The sequence below is a fragment of the Trichophyton rubrum genome, assembly GCF_000151425.1.
Source record: "Trichophyton rubrum CBS 118892 genomic scaffold supercont2.2, whole genome shotgun sequence".
Classification (NCBI taxonomy): Eukaryota; Fungi; Ascomycota; class Eurotiomycetes; order Onygenales; family Arthrodermataceae; genus Trichophyton; species Trichophyton rubrum.
This window is the reverse complement of record NW_003456427.1, coordinates 2,148,761-2,170,080: the sequence shown is the minus strand read 5'-3', so window position 1 is coordinate 2,170,080 and position 21,320 is coordinate 2,148,761. Positions and strand designations below refer to the sequence as shown.

General features: G+C 49.1%; 6 protein-coding genes across 10 annotated transcripts; 1 reads left to right on the top strand and 5 right to left on the bottom strand.

Annotated features, from left to right (window-relative positions):
- Window positions 1-1,318: 1,318 nt before the first annotated feature.
- On the bottom strand, window positions 1,319-2,556 carry TERG_02404 (40S ribosomal protein S4; the record flags this gene model as incomplete). The annotated part of the gene is made up of 5 exons (XM_003237639.1): window positions 1,319-1,366; window positions 1,423-1,717; window positions 1,992-2,276; window positions 2,339-2,476; window positions 2,543-2,556. The coding sequence occupies 5 exons, from the start codon at window positions 2,554-2,556 to the stop codon at window positions 1,319-1,321; spliced, it is 780 nt and encodes a 259-aa protein (XP_003237687.1).
- A 548-nt stretch (window positions 2,557-3,104) lies between these two features.
- Window positions 3,105-4,999, bottom strand: TERG_02403 (glycolate oxidase, subunit GlcD; the record flags this gene model as incomplete). Its single annotated transcript, XM_003237638.1, has 4 exons — window positions 3,105-3,278; window positions 3,331-3,512; window positions 3,568-4,624; window positions 4,697-4,999. The coding sequence occupies 4 exons, from the start codon at window positions 4,997-4,999 to the stop codon at window positions 3,105-3,107; spliced, it is 1,716 nt and encodes a 571-aa protein (XP_003237686.1).
- Window positions 5,000-5,519: 520 nt separating this feature from the next.
- Window positions 5,520-8,621, bottom strand: TERG_02402 (uncharacterized protein; the record flags this gene model as incomplete). Of its 2 annotated transcripts, XM_003237637.2 has the most annotated exons (5): window positions 7,967-8,621; window positions 7,763-7,908; window positions 7,142-7,688; window positions 6,237-7,090; window positions 5,520-6,179 (listed from the first exon to the last, which is right to left on the bottom strand). In XM_003237637.2, the coding sequence occupies exons 1-5, from the start codon at window positions 8,235-8,237 to the stop codon at window positions 5,520-5,522; spliced, it is 2,478 nt and encodes an 825-aa protein (XP_003237685.1). In that variant the 5' UTR covers window positions 8,238-8,621. The 2 variants fall into 2 exon arrangements, with proteins under 2 accessions (XP_003237685.1, XP_047605652.1); XM_047749415.1 differs by having other exon boundaries at window positions 7,142-8,621.
- Window positions 8,622-10,435: 1,814 nt separating this feature from the next.
- TERG_02400 (uncharacterized protein) lies at window positions 10,436-13,336 on the bottom strand. 4 transcript variants are annotated; one of them, XM_003237635.2, is made up of 5 exons: window positions 12,883-13,336; window positions 12,372-12,816; window positions 11,705-12,255; window positions 11,481-11,621; window positions 10,436-11,387 (listed from the first exon to the last, which is right to left on the bottom strand). In XM_003237635.2, the coding sequence occupies exons 1-5, from the start codon at window positions 13,204-13,206 to the stop codon at window positions 11,136-11,138; spliced, it is 1,713 nt and encodes a 570-aa protein (XP_003237683.1). In that variant the 5' UTR covers window positions 13,207-13,336; the 3' UTR covers window positions 10,436-11,135. The 4 variants fall into 4 exon arrangements, with proteins under 4 accessions (XP_003237683.1, XP_047605650.1, XP_047605649.1 ...); XM_047749413.1 differs by having other exon boundaries at window positions 12,372-13,336; XM_047749412.1 differs by having other exon boundaries at window positions 10,436-11,621.
- Window positions 13,337-13,895: 559 nt separating this feature from the next.
- On the bottom strand, window positions 13,896-15,100 carry TERG_11843 (uncharacterized protein). The gene has a single exon (XM_047750893.1). The coding sequence runs from the start codon at window positions 14,985-14,987 to the stop codon at window positions 14,625-14,627; it is 363 nt and encodes a 120-aa protein (XP_047605648.1). The 5' UTR covers window positions 14,988-15,100; the 3' UTR covers window positions 13,896-14,624.
- A 798-nt stretch (window positions 15,101-15,898) lies between these two features.
- On the top strand, window positions 15,899-21,207 carry TERG_02399 (uncharacterized protein; the record flags this gene model as incomplete). Its single annotated transcript, XM_003237634.1, has 6 exons — window positions 15,899-15,913; window positions 16,142-16,554; window positions 16,644-16,961; window positions 17,015-17,171; window positions 17,232-17,691; window positions 17,756-21,207. 6 exons carry the CDS (start codon window positions 15,899-15,901, stop codon window positions 21,205-21,207), a joined length of 4,815 nt encoding a protein of 1,604 aa, XP_003237682.1.
- Window positions 21,208-21,320: the final 113 nt, after the last annotated feature.

Genomic DNA, 21,320 nt, shown 5'->3' with positions numbered 1-21,320 from the left:
ACCTTGATGAGACGCAGTAAAGGTATATCTATCAACTAGCATGCTAACTTACCTCTACAAGCCTATCATCCCTTGCCTTTTGGTGCATCTCCATCTCTACAATGCCTTCTATCCCATGCTCTATGCTACGTTGTCTTTCCATGTCGTCGCCATGTCAACCCCCTGTTTTGAAGACTAATCTTGTCCTGCTCTCTTAGTCAGCAGCCATGCGGGGGCGGGGAGGCCGGAAAGGCGGCCGTTACAAGCGCGATACAAGACGTAACTTACGCCCGCCAGAGTTTTTCTGTCACGCCGTTACCGACGTTACTAGCGCTAATTTTAGCTTTCTTTCAAGGGGACAAAGTCTTTGTTTGCTTTCCCAAAGCGGACATCGGGGGGCTGGCAGCAGATTCTTCAGGGAGGCTGGCGGGCGGGGGAAAGAGGGGAAAAGAGGGGCAGTGAGGGGGCTCAGCGTGAAGCCTCTGCGCGGAGGCTGGGAGTGAAGCAGCTGGAAAGATCGCAGCGACGGCGAGGGAAGTCGGGGGAAGAGGATGGGACATATATGGAGATAAAGGCGGAGTTTATTGGGCCGGGAGATCGACGGGATTAGGTAAGCTTGTGGTCGCTTAAGGGAGGAACACACGGACCAGGAGCCACACGGACCCAAGGGAAGATATTTATAGAACTTAAGCGACGAAGACGGCGAGAAGTCGACGAAGAGCACTGAAGAGAAGCAGAAGAAAAGCGGCAGAGATGCTAGCCTGCGTTTTGTATGTTACTTACGGCGGATTTCGACGATGAGCGATGCATTCTACCCGGTGCTGTGGTTCTGCTAAGGCAGCCATGGGTCAGGCCTTGTCAGCTGCATGCTGCATCACATCATGCGAGGTGATGGTGACTGCAGGATCGCCCAGCCAATAGACTGACCCTGCTTACTGCCCAACCCTGCCAGTGACAGCGGCCATCGGTGAACAGGAGTTGGCGATGGAGACGGGTTCTAGAACAAGACTCGTCCACGCAGGTGCTGCATCAACCTTGTTCCGTTTGCAGTCCTTGGAAGGCTAATTTGTACGAGGGATTTAAGTTATACAGGGAAGGGCCTACAGTACAGTGACAACATGCGATACAACGTTCATGGATCAAGGAGCATGGCATTTTAGCGTAAAATAAGTTGACATTGCTTCGTTAGGATAAGACAACCACCCGTTTCACAGAGTAGAACAGAAGACTACCGAGTCAAAACATAAAACGCCTGCTCCAAGGATGAAAAAAAGGGTTGTTTTGTGAATATTTTTATTATTTGATTTCTTTTGTTTTTTTTACAGCGACCAGATAAACTCTAGTTAGTCATGGCACGGCGGCGGTCACGCTCCTCAGCAATGGTGAGCTAGATAGATTAGTTAGTACAGACAAGAATAATGAAGCAAGGGAGACGAGACATACCTTGACACCCTTGCCCTTGGGCAAGCTGACCCAGGGCTTCTCCTGGCCGATGACAAAGACGTTGCTCTCACGGGTAGCGAAAGTGTTGTCAATGGCATCCTTGATGTGGACAATGCCAAAACCACCGTCGTGACGCTCACGGTGGGTGATGACGCCGACACGACCCATGTTGCGACCACCGGTGGCCATGGCAATGACACCAGTGTCGAACTTGATGAAGTCAGTGATCTTGCCAGTGGCAATGTCAATCTTGACAGTGTCGTTGACACGGATGCTTGGGTCTGGGTAGCGGATGCTAGAGATATATACGTTAGCTCGTAATCAAAATGGATGAGACAAATGTCATGTTCATAATATATGAACGCCGTTGCCCTTGATAGACCGAAACAGCAAGCAACAGACGTTGTTTCTTGTTTCGATCTGACAAGAAATGCCATGGTATGATGGTATCCCGTCATCCGTCTCGCAAACTTCAACTGCCATCTCCGTTCGCTCCACGCACGACGGGAATCAAACCAAACCTTGGTCCAACGACTGAATGACGCATAAAACAAGAGTGCAAAACTCACGTTCTAGCATCGTGCGTAACCAAGAATGGGATTCCGCCCTTGCCCAGCTGGACACGCTTGACCTTGCCAAGCTTGTATTCGGCCTCCTCGGCCTGGATACGGTGGACGGTGAAACGGCCCTTGGTGTCGTAGATGAGGCGGAAGTTCTCGCCAGTCTTCTCGATGGTGATCACGTCCATGAAGCCAGCAGGGTAGGTTGAGTCGGTGCGGACCTTGCCGTCGACCTTGACCAGGCGCTGCATCAAGATGGAGTTGGTCTCGCGGCCATTGAGGGCGTACTTTAGACTGCTGCGAGTTAGAAATGACCCAAAGAGAAAGCCTCAGGCAGGGAAAAGGAGGTAACAAACCGGTTACGGAGAAAGACAATGAGGGGGAGACAGTCTCTCAGCTTGTGAGGACCGGGGGATGGGCGAGGAGCGTAGGCTCCGGACAATTTGTCCAAGAGCCAGTGCGATGGTGCGCTCAAGCGCTTCTGGTGCTTCTTTCTGTTGTGCTGTTAGTTATTTTGTTCTTCTCATCAATTAATACCATGGAGAGCAGTATATACATACGGTCCACGAGCCATTTTGATGTATTTGTCGACGTTGGAGTTGGGCTTGTCGAGAAGTCGTCTGTGTCGCCTGGTCGCTGGAGAGAAGGAAAAAGCTGTCGATAGAAGTTGAAAATGGGCAGTTGTGGATTCGCTAGCTCTAGCCCTAATTTCTGCTTTGGGTTACTGCTTATGTAAGGATTTTTTTGGTTAGTAAGCCGGTCTTAGTCATCCGATCCAATTGCCGATTGGCTGTTGCCATCTCAAGTCGATATCTTTATCTCCTTTTTTATCTCCTGCCCTTCAATCATATCATAGACGGGATAGAAAGATTAAAGACATGGATGGCCATAAAGATTCTGCAGCAAAACACTGATATTTCCATGATTCATATCTAAATACAGACAGCCTAACCCAAGCTTTTAGCTTCTAGACAACCTGCCTTGACAATACACGCTGTTCATAACCAGATCAGTTAGCCTCCCTATACCTAAACGACATAAAGCCGACCATATCGTAATACTCGCATTGAAAGAAAACTATACAAAAAAAAGAATGAAAATGTGAGAAGAAACCGAGAGTTTTCACTTCTTTGATTTCATTTCTTCCTCACCGGGCACTGCATCGAATATCTTGCCAGGATTCAGCAGCCATAACGGGTCAAGAGATCGCTTGATACTCCGCATGACATTAAGTGTGTCCATGCCGAGCTCTTTAACTAGATATTTCTTCTTTCCTAAGCCAATGCCATGCTCACCCTATTCGGCATTAGTTGTGATACAGGGGTGTAGAGGTTTGAGTCTAACTCACAGTGCAAGATCCATCCATCTCCAGAGCTCTGTCGACCATGTCGTGGACGCACTTTTCGATTCTAGACACTTCCTCGGGATTGTTCCTGTTGTATACTATACCTTCGTGGAAATTGCCGTCTCCAATGTGTCCGACTATGCCGGCAAACAAGTCTAGCTCGTCAAGATCTTTCTTCGAGAGCTCTGCAATCGATACGTTAGAAGGCAAGAATATCGGTAAGGAGCAGAGTGAACGTACCAATGATATCAGGAAGTCTAGACAATGGGACAGCAACATCCGTAGACCAGATGTCATCTGAGCCTTCTTTGCGAAGAGCCAGCATGCTCCAAAGCGTTTGCTTTCTAGCAGACCACAGCTCATGGCCCTCCTGGTCTGTCCTTGCGAACTCAAAGGACGTGCTATTGTGCTCTCTTGCAATTGACTTCGTCCGGCTAATCGAGTCAGCTACCCCATTGCGAGTACCAGAGAACTTGAAGAAGAGAGTCGTCGCAGGTTTCCAGGTTCTGTTAGTCCCACCAGCTCTGTTGATGATATCCATATGGACATCATCCAGTATCTCGACACACTGCACCTGCACGCCCGAACGTATTACCGCCATGGCAACGTTAGCTGCGTCTCTTATAGATGGAAACGTAGCAATTCCCACCCGGGATTCCTCTGGAATGACGGCCAACTTGAGCGTGGCTTCAGTGACTAGCCCGAGCGTGCCCTCCGACCCAACGAAGATGCCGGCAAGATTATACCCTGCCGAGCTCTTCCGAGGCCGGTTGCGCGTCTTGATCACTCGTCCGTCGGCTAGCACGACGGTCAAGTTTATAACCCAGTCCTTCATAGTCCCGTATCGAACAGCGTTTGTACCGCTGCAGTTGGTACCAATCATACCTCCGATCTTCGCTGACGGACCCGGATCAATGGGGAAGAACAGGCCAGATTGTTTGATCTGTTCGTTAAGTTCCATCCATTGAATCGAGGGCTGCACCACAACGTCAAGATCATCGGGATGTAGTTTAATTATCTTATCCATATGAGCGAAGTCGATGCTCATGCCACCGAAGGGAGCCGAGAAGTTTCCCTCGAGACTCGACCCGCCGGAGAACGGAACCATAGGCACCTTGAACTTGTAGCAAACTTGAGCTATCTTGGAGACATCGGCGGTTGATTTGGGATAGGCCACGGCAACTGGTAGCTGGTCACAATTGACCGTTGACCATTCAGAGTATCCGTGTAGTCGTAGGTCCTCGTCGTCGGTGCTAATGGCGTCTTCACCTAGCACTTCCCGCAGTTCTACTATTGCCTTATCAAGTTGAAAAGGTCAGCCATTGTTGTAAAACAAACGCATATTAAAAGAGGATGGAAGAGTATTAACCCGTTCAAAGTCCTTGATCGAGCCGTAGACAGGCGAAACCTCATGTTTGTGGCCCAACAAGCCGAGAGAGGCAGAACCGGAGTTATAAACACCGAGTGCATATCCGGCACCGATAGCAACAGCCAGAGCACCAACGACCTGGCCTGTCTTCCATGGTAAGCCTAGTGACACTTCAGCTCCTCGTCCAGCTGCGGTGCTAATCCAACGACGCGCTATGTTCTGCCCATGGTGTTGGTGCGGCTGTCTTATCGCCCTCAGCCCGCGCGGGATCGCCCTGGCAGAGAGCCGAGGCGCGAAGTTCATAATGGATTTAATATCAGTCTGAAGCCCTGTTTGGTAGCGTCCGGATGCATGAAGAGCAGATTGCGTTTTTATAGCCTTGCCTGTAGAGATCTCTCCAGCCTGTCAGCAGTTAGTACGTTAGTTTTCTGTCATTATAACACAGCCAGAGACAACACTCGGGCCCTCTGCTGGTTCCATCGTCGGCTACCTCGGCGGCATCAAAGATTGCCGACCCTCGCGGTGGACCGGGGGTAAAGCCGGCCGAGTTTGATGCCAAGACGTCCAAGCTCACAACTTAAATATTATGCTTAAAAACATGTTTATGCTAATATTGATGACGTTGCGCTCTATATGATGTGAATATACTGCATACCGTAGTCAAATGGGGCGCGCGAAGCAGGCAGTTTTATATAGGGATATCCAAAAAGCAATACAACAGGATATAGTGCTAGACATGGAACAAGATTCGTTAAAAAACCCCCGAGAACAAGCCGAAGTACATGATAGAAACAAAGGAATAAAAAGACAGATAGGAAAAATATTACTCGACAAAGCCCTTAGTGACACTGGGCGCTGAAGAGTTTTTGGCAGAAGCAGTCCTGGTCTCGATGTTGAGTAGAGTGCTCTCGACAGCAGCCTGAATATCAATGTGGAAGAAAGGACGGTTGATGCTGTGTACATTACCGACCCGCCGGGGTAGAGCGTGCGAGGAAGAGTTGACCTGGTTGGTTATAATCTGAGTATTGGTCTTCTCATCCTCGTACTCACCCTCATCAGAGGATGGAGCGTGTCCAATCTCCAGGTCATCTGAGGGAGCAGCGGGGTTAGACGATGCGTTGGCTCGATGAGATGTACCAGGCTTGTCATTTACGACTTCCTCAGCTCCCACGGCAGCAACACTGAAGATAGGTCGCCAGTTCCCGAGAAGCTCAGGAGACTTGGGAGACGGATAGCCAAAGCCAGCGGAGGCGAGGGCGCGTTTGGTCCAGCGATTGGAGATGCAGGCGAAGTGCCATTCTACTATCTCTGGAGCAGCATAACGGTCGAGCTGGTTACGGACGTCGATTAGGCCCTGGATGGAGGACACGTCGACGTGATTAACGGAGGAGAAATCTAGAATAATGGCCCGGAGAATGGGGCGGGCATCGTGAACATTAACAGCTTCACTACGTCGTGGACCGGGGTCATTCCATGGTCGATCCTATTCGAGTTATTAATTAAGACATTCATCAAAGGTGAGTGAGAAGGTAGAGCATACCCCGAGCTTAGCGAAGGTGTCGAGCTGGGTGCGTCTGGTAACCTTGAAGATGTACTCTGTCAGGTGGTGCAGGTAGCGACCTTCATTGGGATATGTGAAGCCTTCATTGAACCGGTAGATAAAGACACCTGGATGAGGAGATTGGGCCTCAATCAGCGGGTTCGAGCCGTCCTGGTGTTCGACTGGGAGGAAAGCCTCCCGAGAGTTCAACTTGGCATCTTCACCGAACTTGTCGCTCTTCCTTAGGCTGTCGTCCTTGGTGACTCGATACACCTTGACCTGGCCGAGGAAAGTTCCCTTCGCTTTGGCAATGCGATAGATCAGCAGAGCAGCAGAGGCAGCAATGGTGAGGTAAATGCCGTTCTCAATCTCGGTAAAGATGGTGAGCAGCACACCTCCGAAGAAGATAAATACTTCGAGTGGTGAGACTTCCCAGAACTGGTAGACGACGTTGGGAGGCGTAATCAAGTCACCAACAGCGTGGATAATGAGGCCAGATAAACTAGCAAGGGGAATGTAAAAGAAGACAGAGGTAAGGGCATAGAGGGCTAGAAGAACAATGACGGCAGTGAAGATGCCAGCCAGAGGAGTGCGGACACCAGCCTTCGATTTAATAGCTGTTCGGGAGAAGGATCCAGTGGCAGGATAAGCACCCAAGAAGGGGCCGAAGAGGTTGGTAAAACCTATAGCGACGAGTTCCTGGGATGGGTTGATGACATAGTTGTTGATTCTGCCAAATGACTTGGAGATGGCGATGTGCTCGATGATGAGTACGATGATTGTTGCTGGTAGATCGGGGGCAAAGGCCTTCACTAATCTTGCCTCAATCTCGGGGACACCAGCATGTTGGAAACCTATTCAGTCAGTATATGAGCATTGCAAAATGAAAATGAGATGAGACACACCTTTCGGAACAGGCCCGAGAATCTTGAACTTAGCCTTCTTGTAATCCTTGACATGTCTATTGACGAGCCAGCTGATCATGGTATAGAGCAAGATGACAAAGGTCATTCTCAGGGTAGAGATGAAGAACCACATCTTGCGTCTATTGGGTTGTCTCTGGGACATATAGTTGCAGAAGAAGCGAATGACATAGAGAACAACGAGAGCACTCAGGCCCATGGCAGCATCAAGTCTGGTATGGCCCAAATTCTTGAGGACATTGATAAAGACCTTGTACGTTGACTCCCTGTTGTTGACCTCCTTGAGGCCCATCATGGCCGGAATCTGGCCGACACCAATAGAGATGGCGGCACCAGTCATGAAGGAGGTGATGGCAACCAAGGGGATAAACTCAACTATCCAGCCAAGTCTGGTAAGACCAATGAAGAGCAGGAACCCACCGGCGATGAGGGAGAGGGCTCTCGCAATAGTAGGGGCTGAAATATCAGGCTCCTTCGCCTGGACTTTGGTGACAATGTTGCCAACGATGGTAGACATGACTGCGACGGTCTGGAGTCATGTTAGGTTTTATTCTGCAATTGATGAACTGGCTTAATCGAGGCGGTTGGTGTGCGTCTACTTACTCCTATCGTGATATCCTTCGAGGTGGCGAAGGCCCAGTAGAGGATGAAACCGACGAAAGAGGTGTATAGTCCATATTCAGGGGGGAGTCTGGCGAGAAGGGCATAAGCCATGCCCTGAGGCACGACAACGAAGCCAACGGTGACACCTACACCATTAGTATGCCTGTGTATAGATAATTCAAAGGAACGGCGGAAACAGCTTACCGGCGATGATATCGCCTATGAGCCACTGAGTGTTATAATGGAAGATCCAGTTCCAGAAGGGAAAGAGAGAGTTGAAGTAGTCGACCGTGCCCTTCACCGTAGGCGAATGGTTCCTCAACCACTCCTTTGCCGATGGCTCATCTTCGTCAAAATGCTCCAGAGACCGTATGGACTCGGCAGCTGTGCGCATCGATTCCCGGGGCTCCTTTCTATAGTCAACATCGATCCCCACGGCCTTTGCCAGGGTCCGGCCGAGCTTGCTGGCAGACATGATGACTATATGCTTCTGATTCCGCTGTCCGCTCCTGCTGCTAGACAAACGGACTCTGGTAGATGGAGAAACACTGCCAGGTGAGGTAACTCTGGCGGTATTTATATATATACCGGCGGACTATATCTCGCAGCGGGAAACGAGACAGACGGTTGAGTCGAAACTCTTGGCGAAAGAGCTGTCCATGTGGTAGAAGCCGTATCAAACCATGCGCTACCGGGGAGACGGGAAAGCAAATGGCAAAAGAAACGACGTGCTGGCGTTCTGATTCCATATATTTTATTTTCCCGCCTCTATATATGGGTGTCTATTCAGCCGGTTTGTAGAAACCCCTGTAGCGTCATACATGGCCGCCCTGTCGTCAGCTGCAACTTGGCAAGCGCGAGAAGCCTCCTGGCGCAAACGCTAAACGAGTGCAAAACCTTGAGTTCAGACCATTGATCTTCGCTCGGGGAGCTTCCACAATATTTCCGAGTCCGTATATAGACATACGGAGCGTCCATCGTCCAAAAGACACCGTGTTGAAGGGGGGTGTTGCTTTTTCTGCTCCAGCTGCATGGGCATCCCTCGTGGACGTGGTAAACTATTCTCGCGGACTGCCATGTGGAGAGAGCCTGAACCTGTCTTCCTTCCCACCGAAGCAGAGCATGCAAAGCTGGTTGAAAAGGCCAGAATCCTTCGACAGGGGCAGCAGTCGGGACTCAGTCTGGAGCAATATCTCGACTCCCAAAACACAGTGTGCCCGGCGTCTTAGCACACCAAGATGGTGTATACTCTCCGTCCTAAAGCGCCCAAAGGCCCGCCAGGGCAACCATATCACGTTCGAGGTACGCCACTAGGGAGAAGAAGAAGCCTTGGAAATATTAAACGAGACGCCTTGGAAACTCTTGTTCAGGCTTGCCTTTCTTCTGTCTGGTCTGCTTGATCTGTGTGGCTGCGGATGTCGTGATTCTGATTGAGCTGTGGTGGGCCATAGAGTTGGCCAAGTGTTCCTTATCTTTGGCCACTGTGACGATGCAAAATAATATCTCATGCCAGCAGCGGCAGCCTTAGCAGCTCTTAGTATAGTTAAGTAGCCTAGGTACTCTGTATACGGAGTCACTAGCAGTGCGGCAGAGTAGCTAGTTAGACGACTGCTGCTGCGTCGACCCCTGCTGGCCGTCTCGGGGAGAGGTCGGAATGCCTTCTCGCTTTTTATAGACACAGTTGGCAAAGACACGGAACGGCTGAAGATCGCAATGGCCGGCCGTCTGTAGTCCTTGGCTGCAACACAAGCTTAAAGAAGAGTAAATAAACCCGCTGTCCAAGTGGATGGGCTCCGTACGTACCCAATAATACTTTATGTCAAGGAGGATCGCGGAGGCTGGGAGAGCCACCTGGTGGTTCGAAACACGGGGCAACGCCCACAGCTGTAACCATGCTTCCACGATGGACCGCCTGGAGAATAATCATGTATAACCACCATCCCGCCGCCAGACGCTCAAACAGCGGTGGAACAGCGTTCCTCGTCTTGGACTGTAGCACATCTCCCTCCAGAGTCTGAGGAATGCCCCAAGAGGCGGCCAAGAAAGACTCTTAGATTAATCCTGCGTCCACCGCTCTCAACGCCCGTCTTCCTCCGTCGTCTTCTTATTATCGTGATCATCGTCGACGAGTCACACGGCGCTGCCGGTCTCTCTCTCTTTCTGCCTCTCTTCCCCTTCTTGTTCCTTTTTTCTTCTTGTTGTCTGCTGCTGCTGTGGTGGTATTTTTGGTATACGATGGCATGAAGCTTCATCCCTGGCGCAAACCCAACCCGAGACCCCGGGGCGAGTCCGAACATACAGTTCTGAATCCTGCCACAGACGGGGCTCCATATATAATATGCATTAAGTAGCAGACCCCAGAAAATTCCCGCTTGGCCGTTAGACGCTAGGTGAAATTAGCTACCTGGGCCTTTTCTCAGTGGCTTGACTTCAGCATTTTGCTTCGCGCGGCTTGACTAACTAGTTAGCTAGTTAGCGGACGGCTCTCGCGAAGCCTTCAGGCCGTCCAAGGCGCTGCCCAGCATCGGCGCAGCTGGAAGAGACACTCGCGGCATCGGGAATCGGTAGACATGGATCTGCTCCTCGTCTCCGTTCTCCGTTCTCAGATCTCGGGACGCTTTCGGGACAGACATCGAGGTTTGGGCAGTCCTGCTTGTCTTCCCCGGCTTTGGCGTCGTTCTGGTTGTCCCGTTCGATCTTGCAACCTTGCTGTGGGACACGAACGGAAGCGATAGTCTGATGCAAGGCTCTTCTCCACTGCCATGCCTAGCGGGCTGGAGAATGATGGTGGACAACCGATCGCGATGTCCTGCGTGGTGACCGTTAACTGCTCGATGAGCGACGGACGACGTTGAATATATATCTCCATCTCGTCGTTTCTTTTGGCTAAACAGGGGGTTTAGACGCGGTGCATCTCGGACGATAAGTTGTAGCTATACGGGCTGCTCTCCCGGCCGAACCAGGGCATCTTTTCTACGCATATCTAGATGTTCAACGTCGTCGCTGTCGCTGTGGTTGTATGTTTTGTATGGCTTGTTTAGTGCCTGACCCTGGATCTCCATCTTCAGGCGGAAGAGAGATGGATGCACCCTTTACGCCGCCCCATGGGGCCTTGCTTGGCCTCTTGTTAGGCTTCTGAAGCAGAGGCGAACAAGATTATGGCTTGAGGCCCTTTTTTTGTTTGGGCTTGTTTGCTTTTTCATGGCTTGCGAAGCTGATTGTCTGCTGAAGAATTTGCTATGCGAGACTGCAGATGCTTGAATATTGAACACATTTTGATTGGATTAAATATTACACTGCAGACACACGATCAGATTCTCAAGTATATCTAGTATTCTTACATACCTTTGTATATGTATGGTCATCCGTTAACTTAGAAGAATCGATGCACAACTCGCTTCAGGAAAGATGACTGCTTGATCCGGTCTATCTCACGGTTGTGCTCCTCCCAGTCAATCTCACGGCGGCCGGTGTCGACGTCGATGTCCTCGATTTTTGTCCAGCCCTGTCGCTTCCAGAGCCAGCCACACAACCAGAAGAAGAGCACTACGGGAAGAGCGAGGTAGGCCTTGAAGAAGCCTTCGGCCGATGCCTCACCCTTGAGAGGGGATACTGCGATGTAGAACTATTGCCAGGGGTCAGACCATTTCCATCCACATAGTTACGTACTAATGAAGTCAAAAGAAAAAAAAAAAGGAACAGGAAAAGCATAACATACCTGGGCAATGAAGACAACAAAGATGATGAAGAGGCCAACCCACGATCCATATACTCCAAAACAGGCCTTGAAGGGAATCTCGTCTAGAGACCTGCCTTGACGTGCCCATGCGGCTCGGAAGCGAATATGCGAATAGCATATCTACTCTAGTCAGCCTAGCAGCTCTTTTAGACAGAAAAATTGATTCAGAGTACTAGAATGGCGGATGAGGTTAGTCAACTCACGCTTCCCCAGGTGAACAGGGCAGTCAAGCCAGAAAGAGCTTGCAACCAATCAAATATGACTGGTCCCTTCCCAGAAACGTTCACGTACGCCAGCCCCCCAAAGACAATGACCAATATGGTGGAGAAAAGCGGCCTGCCCGCTTTGTCGACGTATGAGAATATACGGGGTGCATACCCGTGCTCGGAGATGGCTGTCAAGGTTCGAGATCCGGCATACACAGCAGAGTTTCCAATAGAGAGGACCGAGATAAGGATGATGACGTTAATGAAACTGTCGAAGCCGTACAGTCCTGCATCCTTAGCAGCAATTACAAATGGCGAGGCATTAGAATCCGAGTATGTGTTGGCGCCAAGTAGCCGTTTATCGTCGCTCCGTACCAACAGGCCAACGAAGAAGAGGCCCAGGATATAGAAGAGGATGATTCGCCAGAAGACTTGCTTGATGGCGGATGGGAGGGATTTGAGAGGCGTTCTACTTTCCGCTGCTGCCAGTCCAACTAGCTCCGTGCCAAAGAAGGCAAAGGCAGCCGTCACAAATACGGAACAAAATCCTATTCACCAGTCAGTATCTAGCCTCAACATGTTTGGGGCAATATTCTGTCTCTTGTACTCCGTAGAGTTGAGACATGAACACATTTTATTGTCCGGCAGTGAAGAAACGACATACCCTTGAAACCGTTGCGGAAGGCCCCTGGATCATACCAAAGCCTTGCACCCCAGTACTGCCCGTAGAGGCCATCCTTTGGACCGCCTCCACATGCCAGTACAATAGCGGTTATCATAAAGATGACAATGGCGGTGAGTTTGATCGCACTGGCCCAGAATTCCTCCTCGCCGTATCCGAGCACTCCAAAGATATTGATGATCACAATGGCAACCAAGAAAACTGTTATCCATACCGCGACACTGATATCTACTTTCCAGTACGTTATCGTGAGGGAGGTTACGGTTAGTTCTAGCGGTAGGACCACAAGCCATTGAAACACATAGTTCCAGCCCATCGCAAATCCCCACGCTGGGGAAATGAAACGGGCAGAGTAGGTATAGAATCCGCCAGAGACCGGGAAGAGAATGGCTAGTTCGCCTAACGCATGCACGACATTGAACATCATCTATTTATATCCATGTTAGCTTTCTCCTGAAACCCTGGGGCACTTAGTTAGCCACAGACAACATACCACACCGATGATCGCAAAGTCGAGGACCAGCGACGCAGGACCACCCTTTGCCAGCGCAGAGCCTGAACCGACAAATAGACCTGCACCTATGCTTCCGCCGATTGCGATCATATGCAGATGTCGCGACTTGAGTGTCTGGTTGAGTTGATTCCCACCAGTCAATCGTCGTCTCTTGAATGACTCCGGTGTACATCCCAAACGAGTCCAGAAACCAAGCTCTTCCCCTTTCTCTTCCAACGCCATGTCAGAGCCAGAGGAAGTATATTGCTGCACCCCCGGGCTTGACTCCTCCATGAGAACGCCTTCCACCTTTTCTGAGGTCATGTTGGATGTGTAGATGTCAATAGATGTCAATAGATGTCAATGGCCAACCTGGCTTAGAAGTGACCAGCAGCTGCTCGACGATCAACGGGCAACTCTTTTTGGGCTTTTCAAGAAGAAAAGGGGAAAAGGCTCAGTGAGAATAATTGAATCCATAGAACTGTGGGGAGGGGAACCAGAGCCCTTTTAAATTCGCCTCTTCGCCCAGATTGACTCTGTACCCGCACCGGACAAGCGCACACGAGGAATATGGGGAAATTGGACGTACACTCGGCTAAAGTCAGGTCCAAACCCCAGAAATGACTGAAACAATCTCGGCCTTATCATGCGGTTATACTAATTAGTTCGCGCGTGGGAATGGGAGGATTCTGGGCATCGTTCGCCATCCCTTCTCTTCTCTTGCGCAGAATGCGGAAAGACATTCGCGTAACTACGTCACTGAGTGCTAATTCTTGGTACCAGGTTCGGGGGAATGCTATTCATTTAGATTTCTTCAGCCACCCAGACGATCATTTTAAACTCGTGTATTCCGCCATCGTGGAACTGCGTCTCTTCTCCAGGCAAATCATCTGCCCGGCGATATCTTCTCGGCGCCTTTGAAAATTGATCAATAATTTGGACCTGCGGGCGAAGTTGATAGGGAAAACTCTATTTTTCTTCTAGAAAACTTTAAAGTTCCTCGGGTATTATTCGATGACCTTTCCTCTTTGGGAAGATTCTGGATCTCTTCTGCTTCGAATTGTTGATATTTCATTCGCATGTCGATATACGGAGAACGGCAGAGTGTTCGCTGTTTATTCGCTCTAGGATGAGGCTGTATTCACTGACGATGCGGCTCCAGCCTGTGAAAATATGACTTGTGAGTCAAGCAAAAATCGATTTCTTGGTGGGTGTTCGGACTTGCTCACACGGCTGAAGTCCGTACGGAGTTCACTTGATAACTAGTCGGACAACCGGGTCATGGTTGGACAACCGAGAAAAGCAATTCTAACGACCCTACCGTGAACGACTTCGCAGGAGGCTGTAACATCCTATCACAATGGCCGCTCCGTATTTGTCTGCAGCCGAAGTTGGAGATATGAACATCATACGGAGTACGAGTCATCCTTTGCTCTCTTCAAGGGGCTAATGCCGGCTATCTCGAAGGGCGGAAAGCTGCTCCACTTGCCAAGGTGGAATTTGGCGATGAATGACAAAAAAGACTGGCTCACATCTTCAGGTGTATTATTACTCTAACAGGTGGCACATTATTGGTAGTTTGACAGGTGGTGTCTAAGGGTGCGGCGATAACAAGAAAAAGGTCGATACGTTAACTAACTAGTTAACAAGCTGGTTAGTTAAAGGATTGCCTTGTGCGGGTACTTCCGCTCCCCATGGAGAATCTCCAGTTAGAACTCTGTAGCTCTACCATGAGGAATCATTTATTCTCTTCCGGAGGAATCAGGATCTCCTCTGCGCTCTTGGTGTGGCCAAGTGCAAGTGCCTGATGGCAGGAGACCATGAGCCGTAGTTCTCGGGCCACCTGAGATAGCAAGTTGATGAGTCATGGAAGCCGGCGGTGTGAAAGACAAAGTACTTACTTGGGCCGGGTAGTTTTCTCCAAATGAGTCCGTATTCATCGCGTTTACTTTGTGTGTAGGATGGCGTAGCTGGTACGAACCATGTCCTCCACATGGCCCAGGCCTGCACAGTGCATGCCAGTAGCCGCCTCTCACACGGGTGACTTGGGAGGACAAGCCACACGCATGTCGTTCCTTTGATGTCAACCAATCCGGGTCTTTCATTCAGGCCATCAACAAAACAGCGTTGATGATCTACCTCACACCGAAGTAATGGCGGTATCGCCAGCGACGCATTCCTCCTCCCTTCAATCAGTTACACCCTTCAGTGTTTCTTCGTCGTTTTGTACATGTCGAGCTGCATCTTGGTTTCATCCTGGTGAAGAATCCTTGCCCTAAGATCGACTGGCGTCTTGGCAACGAAGGCCCCTTAACTCACGTTGTTTGCCACAAAGGGCAGTTTTTTCACTTCTCACCGTGTCTTTCGCGATGGTTGCGATGAAACAGCAAACAACAAGAAGATAAACGCGTCCTTTGTCTCTCTTAGATTCCTTTTTCAATCCGGTCGGCTCTGCAGACTTTTATTCTTATTTTCCGCCTGTCTGCTGCTAGAAAGAAAATATACCACGGTACTTTCCGCGCAGTAGCTTTGATACCGTGAATGGGCAAAAGTTTCCGTGGATTTGATATGATGAAGTGTGTCTGGCTGCTGAAATATAATAAATCCCCTTAAGTTTTGCTCTGCTTGGTATGATGGCTGGTGGACTTGCATCTTTTTCCTTCGGACAGGTTACATTTGAATAAAGATATCTCCGGCACTGAGACTCGCCTTTTCAGCCATAACCGGCTGGGGAGGGTTGCTGTTATAGTATAAATATTGAGCTGAATCGAAGGATCTTTGTCTCGGACTGGAGCCAACCTCAACAAAGGCTTAGCAGGCGTGTAAGAGGGTTGCCTTCACTTGTCGAGCAGAGAGAGACAAGCACATAAAACATCTGCAGTGCTTCGTCGTCCTGTTTCCATTCAATCAATTTTATACACAGTGCCTGAGCTGTATCAGGGGACTCAGCTGGCGGTCATATGGACTCCGCGCAGAGCTGCACTCACTGAGACCGAGGTGATAGTCCCCAAGCAAGATGGGCACCGATACTGTAAGGCGTTTCTTTTTTTTCTTTTCACCCTTTTTTTCTGTTGCAATGATATATATTCCCAAATATATATCTGGATGTTTGTCAGTTGTTTGGTTTAATCAAAGGGCCAAAATAACTGAATTACTCACCTTCTGTTTCTAACCGCTTCCTGCGCGGTCTCTTCTCTCCATCTATCTACTCATAGACAATTACTCGCCTGGCTAATATCAACTCTCTGTAACACTGTAGCTTTCTGGAGCGGTGGCGGCCGTGTCAGGGCCAACTGATATCCAGGTGAAGAAGACATCCTCAAAGCCGCCTAAGATCAAGGCAAAGAAGGACATCAAGCTTAAGACACATTCAAAGGCTCCGCTGAAGACAGACATAGGCCCCTCGAAGGCTACCAAAGCTGTCAAAGTGGGAGTGTTGAAGACCCCAAGCAAGGAGAAGGAGAAGAAACAGGCAAAGTTATCTACAACAACAGCAACGTCTCCACCTTTAGCCTCGACCTCAACTTCAACCTCCGCAACAACACCACAATCTCTACAGAACACCAACAACGACGCCCACCCGCCCAAACCAGGCTCATCAGACCTGCTGGATAAACAGGCCAAAGCAGTTCAGGCTCGTCTAAAAATGAACCATTACGCCAACCGAGCAAGGTGAGCTGGTTCTATGGCATCTCTGCTGATATCAAACAAAGCACGTCACCTTCTGCTCATTCACTTGCTAACCACCTTTCACTCCCTAGACATCCACCAGCTGGTCGAGGAGGTCCGATGAATTATCCAGGTCCCAATGGACGCGTTCCTGGTGCTTTTCCTCCTGGAATCTACACCCAGAGCCCGCATAAGCCAAACCAAACAATGCTGGAACGCGTCAAGCCCTCGCATCTAGCTCCTCATTGGATCTCGTGGGAATCTCTGGCGGTGACGGTATCAAATTTTCCTCCTAATGTGAATACTTATACACTTTGGAAGTCATTCAGTGCCTGTGGAACAGTAGACTTCATCGAATTATTCGAAGACATCAGAGGCAAGAGAGAGGGAAGGGGTCGGATTCGGTTTAGGTTAGTAAAAGGTGATTGTGACCAATTTCATTGACTAAACTAACATTGGGAAGACCGCCGCCAAAAGAATCCTTCTGGTTAGATGGACGGCATGTATTAGAGCTCGAAGATGGCCAGCGTATCATCATCTCAGTTCGTGTGGATACATTCAGACGCAGAAAGGAGGTCCCTAGCCCAGTGGACCCAAAAATTATGTATCCTCTGTCTCTTGTAAGTGGCCTGTTTTTCTTCTGCTCGCTCAATGGCACAGGGCTAACTGACCATCAAAAGGAGGCTGTGGGTAGATCACTGGATATCGGCTGTCTTTCCGGAGAGCAATCCATGATTATCATGAGAACCATTACTGCTAGCTTCCAGGAATATATTCGTTTTGTTGCTGACTTGCATCGCCGGGAGATCAATATTTTCTTCCAAATGGTAAAGACGGAAACACGATTGCCTCCTGCAATCCCGCATACAGTCCATAGCTACCGCATTCGCATCCCCTTTGTTCATCTATCGCGTATCAAACGCATATCAGAGAATGATGAGCTATCTTTCATCTTCTCGCTGGACTCTCCGCCTTCATATCACCGGAAATTGCAAGACCTGTCGAACACTTTTTCAGAAGCTGATAACATATGGCGTTCTGATGACACCTGGTACCGTCAAACTGATATTGTCCACAACCCGCTCGACCTAGTTCATTCCAAGACTAGCCTTAAGAAGGCCCACCCTGTGATCAACATAGGTTCGTATTCCAGCGGTACCTGACTAATAGTGATTGATACCCCTGCTAATAAATGTGCTCTCAGGACGTTGGACAACCTTTCGAGTCACCTTCCACTTGCCTGATGCGGATAATACCCAAAGCCTGGATACGCTTACAAAAATCCTAAAGGACTTTAATGTCGAAATCCAGAATATCAATAGCTTCACGTTGAAGAGACATCCTCCCACAGCAGACCTTGCATGGAGATGGATTGACCCTCCTTCTACTTATGCTTCTAAACGCACATCATCCCTTGAGGACCTTGCAGAGAACGAGTACACGCATATCTCTTATGCTGTGCGATATCAACTCGAAGTCTGCATTTCTCATGGGTTTCTAAGTGAATACACAATTGACAAGGATTTTGCCAAGAAGCTTGAATCTCTTGGGGAGCGTGATGGTAAGGATCTACTGGAATATGTTGCCCAAGAAAAGACCGTATATCATGACCCAATGGAGATCTTTAACATTCAGTTCTTCTCTGGTGTAACAAATCGGAGAATCCCAAAGTACTGCTGTTACATGCGCTCAGCAACCGTTACTCCCTCCACGATCTACTTCAATACCCCTACAGTTGATACCTCCAATCGGGTGATAAGACATTATATTGAATATGCAGACAGATTTCTTCGCGTCCGGTTCACTGATGAAAAGTACGAAGGAAGAATAAATTCAACCTACAACAACTGCATGGACGAGGTTTTTACTCGCGTGAAGCGGACCATGACCAATGGAATTACCGTAGGAGATAGGCACTACGAATTCCTTGCATTTGGCAACTCTCAATTCCGAGAACATGGGGCATACTTTTTCGCTTCTCTGCCTAATCTTACAGCTGCAAATATTCGTGCATGGATGGGTCATTTCAGTGACATCAAAATTGTTGCAAAGCATGCCGCTCGGTTAGGTCAATGTTTTTCAACCACCAGAGCTGTTACTGGCTGTCCAGTAACCGTCAGAACAATCGACGAGGTCGAGCGCAACGGATACATATTCTCTGACGGGGTTGGCCGGATCTCTAAATTCCTCGCACAAATGATTATGACCGAGTTTAAACTACAAACTCCTTCCGAAGAACCTCCATCTGTATTCCAGTTCCGGCTTGGTGGCTGTAAAGGAATCCTGACAGTCTCACCCGAAGCTCAACGCCGAGAAGTTCACATTAGAAAGAGTCAATACAAATTTGCAGCAATTCATAATGGCCTTGAGATTATCAGATGGTCTCAGTTTGCGGCAGCACATCTTAATCGCCAGCTCATTGTGGTATTATCAGCTTTAGGTGTCAGTGATGAAATTTTCATCCAGAAGTTGCGCTTGATGCTCGAGGATATGGAGCAGGCGATGACGAGTGAGACAAAGGCGATGTCTATGCTTCAAAAGCGTGTTGATCCAAACCAAATGACGCTCCTACCCGCTCAAATGGTCCACGATGGATTTCAGGGTAGCTGTGATCCATTTGTTAAATCATTACTGGAGTTGTGGCGCGCATGGCAAATCAAATATCTGAAGGAAAAAGCAAAGGTTTTTATCGATCAAGGAGCCTGCTTGTTTGGCTGTCTGGATGAGACGGCAACGCTGAAAGGTTACTATGAGAAAAAGCGACCCTCGATCGAGGCCACTTACGAGGAAAGACTAGAATACCTTCCTGAAATTTTTGTCCAGGTGTTCGACAATGAAGAGGAGAAGAAGTACCGGGTAATTGAAGGACCTTGTATCCTGGCAAGGAACCCTTCATTGCATCCTGGAGATATCCGTGTGGTGAGAGCTGTCAATGTTCCAGCACTTCATCACCTGAAGGACGTCATTGTCTTCCCGCAAACTGGGGATCGAGATGTTCCAAGTACATGCTCTGGAGGCGATCTAGACGGCGATGACTACATTGTCATCTGGGATCAAGATCTCGTCCCACTCCCCAAGGATTGGTTCCGTGAGCCAATGGACTACACCGCTTCGAACGCCCAAAGCCTCAATCGAGATGTTACTGTAAATGATATTACGTCATTCTTCGTTACTTATATGAAGAACGATCGTCTTCCTCAGATAGCACATGCACATCTTGCCTTTGCAGACTATCTAGAGGACGGTGTGAATGACGAGAGATGCATTCAACTAGCCCAGCTACACTCTGCAGCCGTTGACTACAACAAAAGCGGCATACCGGCCAACATGACAAGAGACTTGGTTCCGAGAAGATGGCCACACTTTATGGAGAAAAAGTACAAGCCAAAAGAAGCGCAGTATCAGTCCAAGAAGATCCTCGGTCAAATATATGACATTGTTGAGCGCGTTGAGTTTCGACCGAAGCTTGAAGCCCCTTTCGACGAACGTATCCTTAACTGCGATATTTCTGTCAGCCAGGATATGGTACTGGCCGCAAAGAAACTGAAAGCTCTTTATGATGCTGACATGCGGAGAATCATGGCTCAACATGAAATCAAAACCGAGTTTGAGGTTTGGTCGACCTTTGTCTTAGGTCACGCGAACATGAGCAAGGACTATAAGTTCCACGAAGAGCTAGGCCAGATATCATCTGCTTTGCGTGAAAGATTCTTGTCAATGTGTCAGGATGAGGCTGGTGGAAGAGATTTCCAGCATCTTGCACCACTGGCTGTCGCAATGTATAGAGTGACAGCTCAAGAAGTAGCAGACGCTTTGGGCAAAGAAGAGTCCTCTAAGGGACACGATGTCGGCAATGCCATTAAGAAGGACTATAAACACCTCAGAAACGACCAGATACCTCTCATTAGTTTCCCCTGGGTACTCCAACCCGTTCTTGGAAAAATTGCCAATAGGCACTTTGACGACACAGGAATTATGGAGGGTGCAGGCAAACTTGCGACATGGTCTTCAGTTGCCTATGAACAATCGAGAATTCGCCGAATTAACGGTATCAAGGGTATTAATGATGCTCCTCGTGACGTTGAGACAGCCGGAGGCATTCAGCATGCAGGAGAAGTGCTTGAACTCTTCCAGGACGACTTGGGTTTTGATCCCTTTGATGGGCTTGGAGACGCCTTCGACCAACTGGCCTGTCATCCGAATGAAGACGACAAACACGCGGTTGACCAAGATTCCCGCTCCAAGGCCAAGTGTGCTATTCCACTACTGGACACTGAGCAATCTGATAGCCTAATTGAGGTTGATGACGATATCTTCACTCCTATTACCCCGTGTACAATTGACTCAAGCCGACGCGGATCGGTTCCGATTGAAGAGCAATCAAGCTTGCTCGATATTAGCAACGAGAACACTGAAACCGAAACTCGTAAAAACTACAACACAGAGACAAAGCGCCCCGTTGCACATCCACGGCCAAAGGAAGGCCAGGAGAATCAACCCCCGCTGCAGAAGAACTACCTGACTTCTTCATTCCTCGACGGCCCGACAGGACCAGACGAGATGATCGATGATGACGAAGAAATAGAGATAATGGAAGACGACGGGGATGTGGATCCCTCGGCAGTCAATCAACTGGAGATGCTCCTTAACATCTAGCAGAACTTAAACTTCTTTTATGTGATTCATAGCATTTTGAACTTGCGACGGCGTAACGTTCTTATGGGACCAGGGCGGGGACATTTATTGATTTGCAAGATATGGCGGTGCAT

Excerpts from the sequence above, each read along its gene's own strand:
- TERG_02400 (XM_003237635.2), bottom strand. The coding sequence starts at position 13,206 with ATGACCTCAGAAAAGGTGGAAGGCGTTCTCATGGAGGAGTCAAGCCCG. Across the intron at positions 12,817-12,882 it reads ACTTTGCGATCATCGGTGTG|ATGATGTTCAATGTCGTGCA; the intron begins GTATGTTGTCTG and ends GGATATAAATAG. Across the intron at positions 12,256-12,371 it reads CTTCCGCAACGGTTTCAAGG|GATTTTGTTCCGTATTTGTG; the intron begins GTATGTCGTTTC and ends ACTGGTGAATAG.
- TERG_11843 (XM_047750893.1), bottom strand. The coding sequence starts at position 14,987 with ATGAAAGACCCGGATTGGTTGACATCAAAGGAACGACATGCGTGTGGC.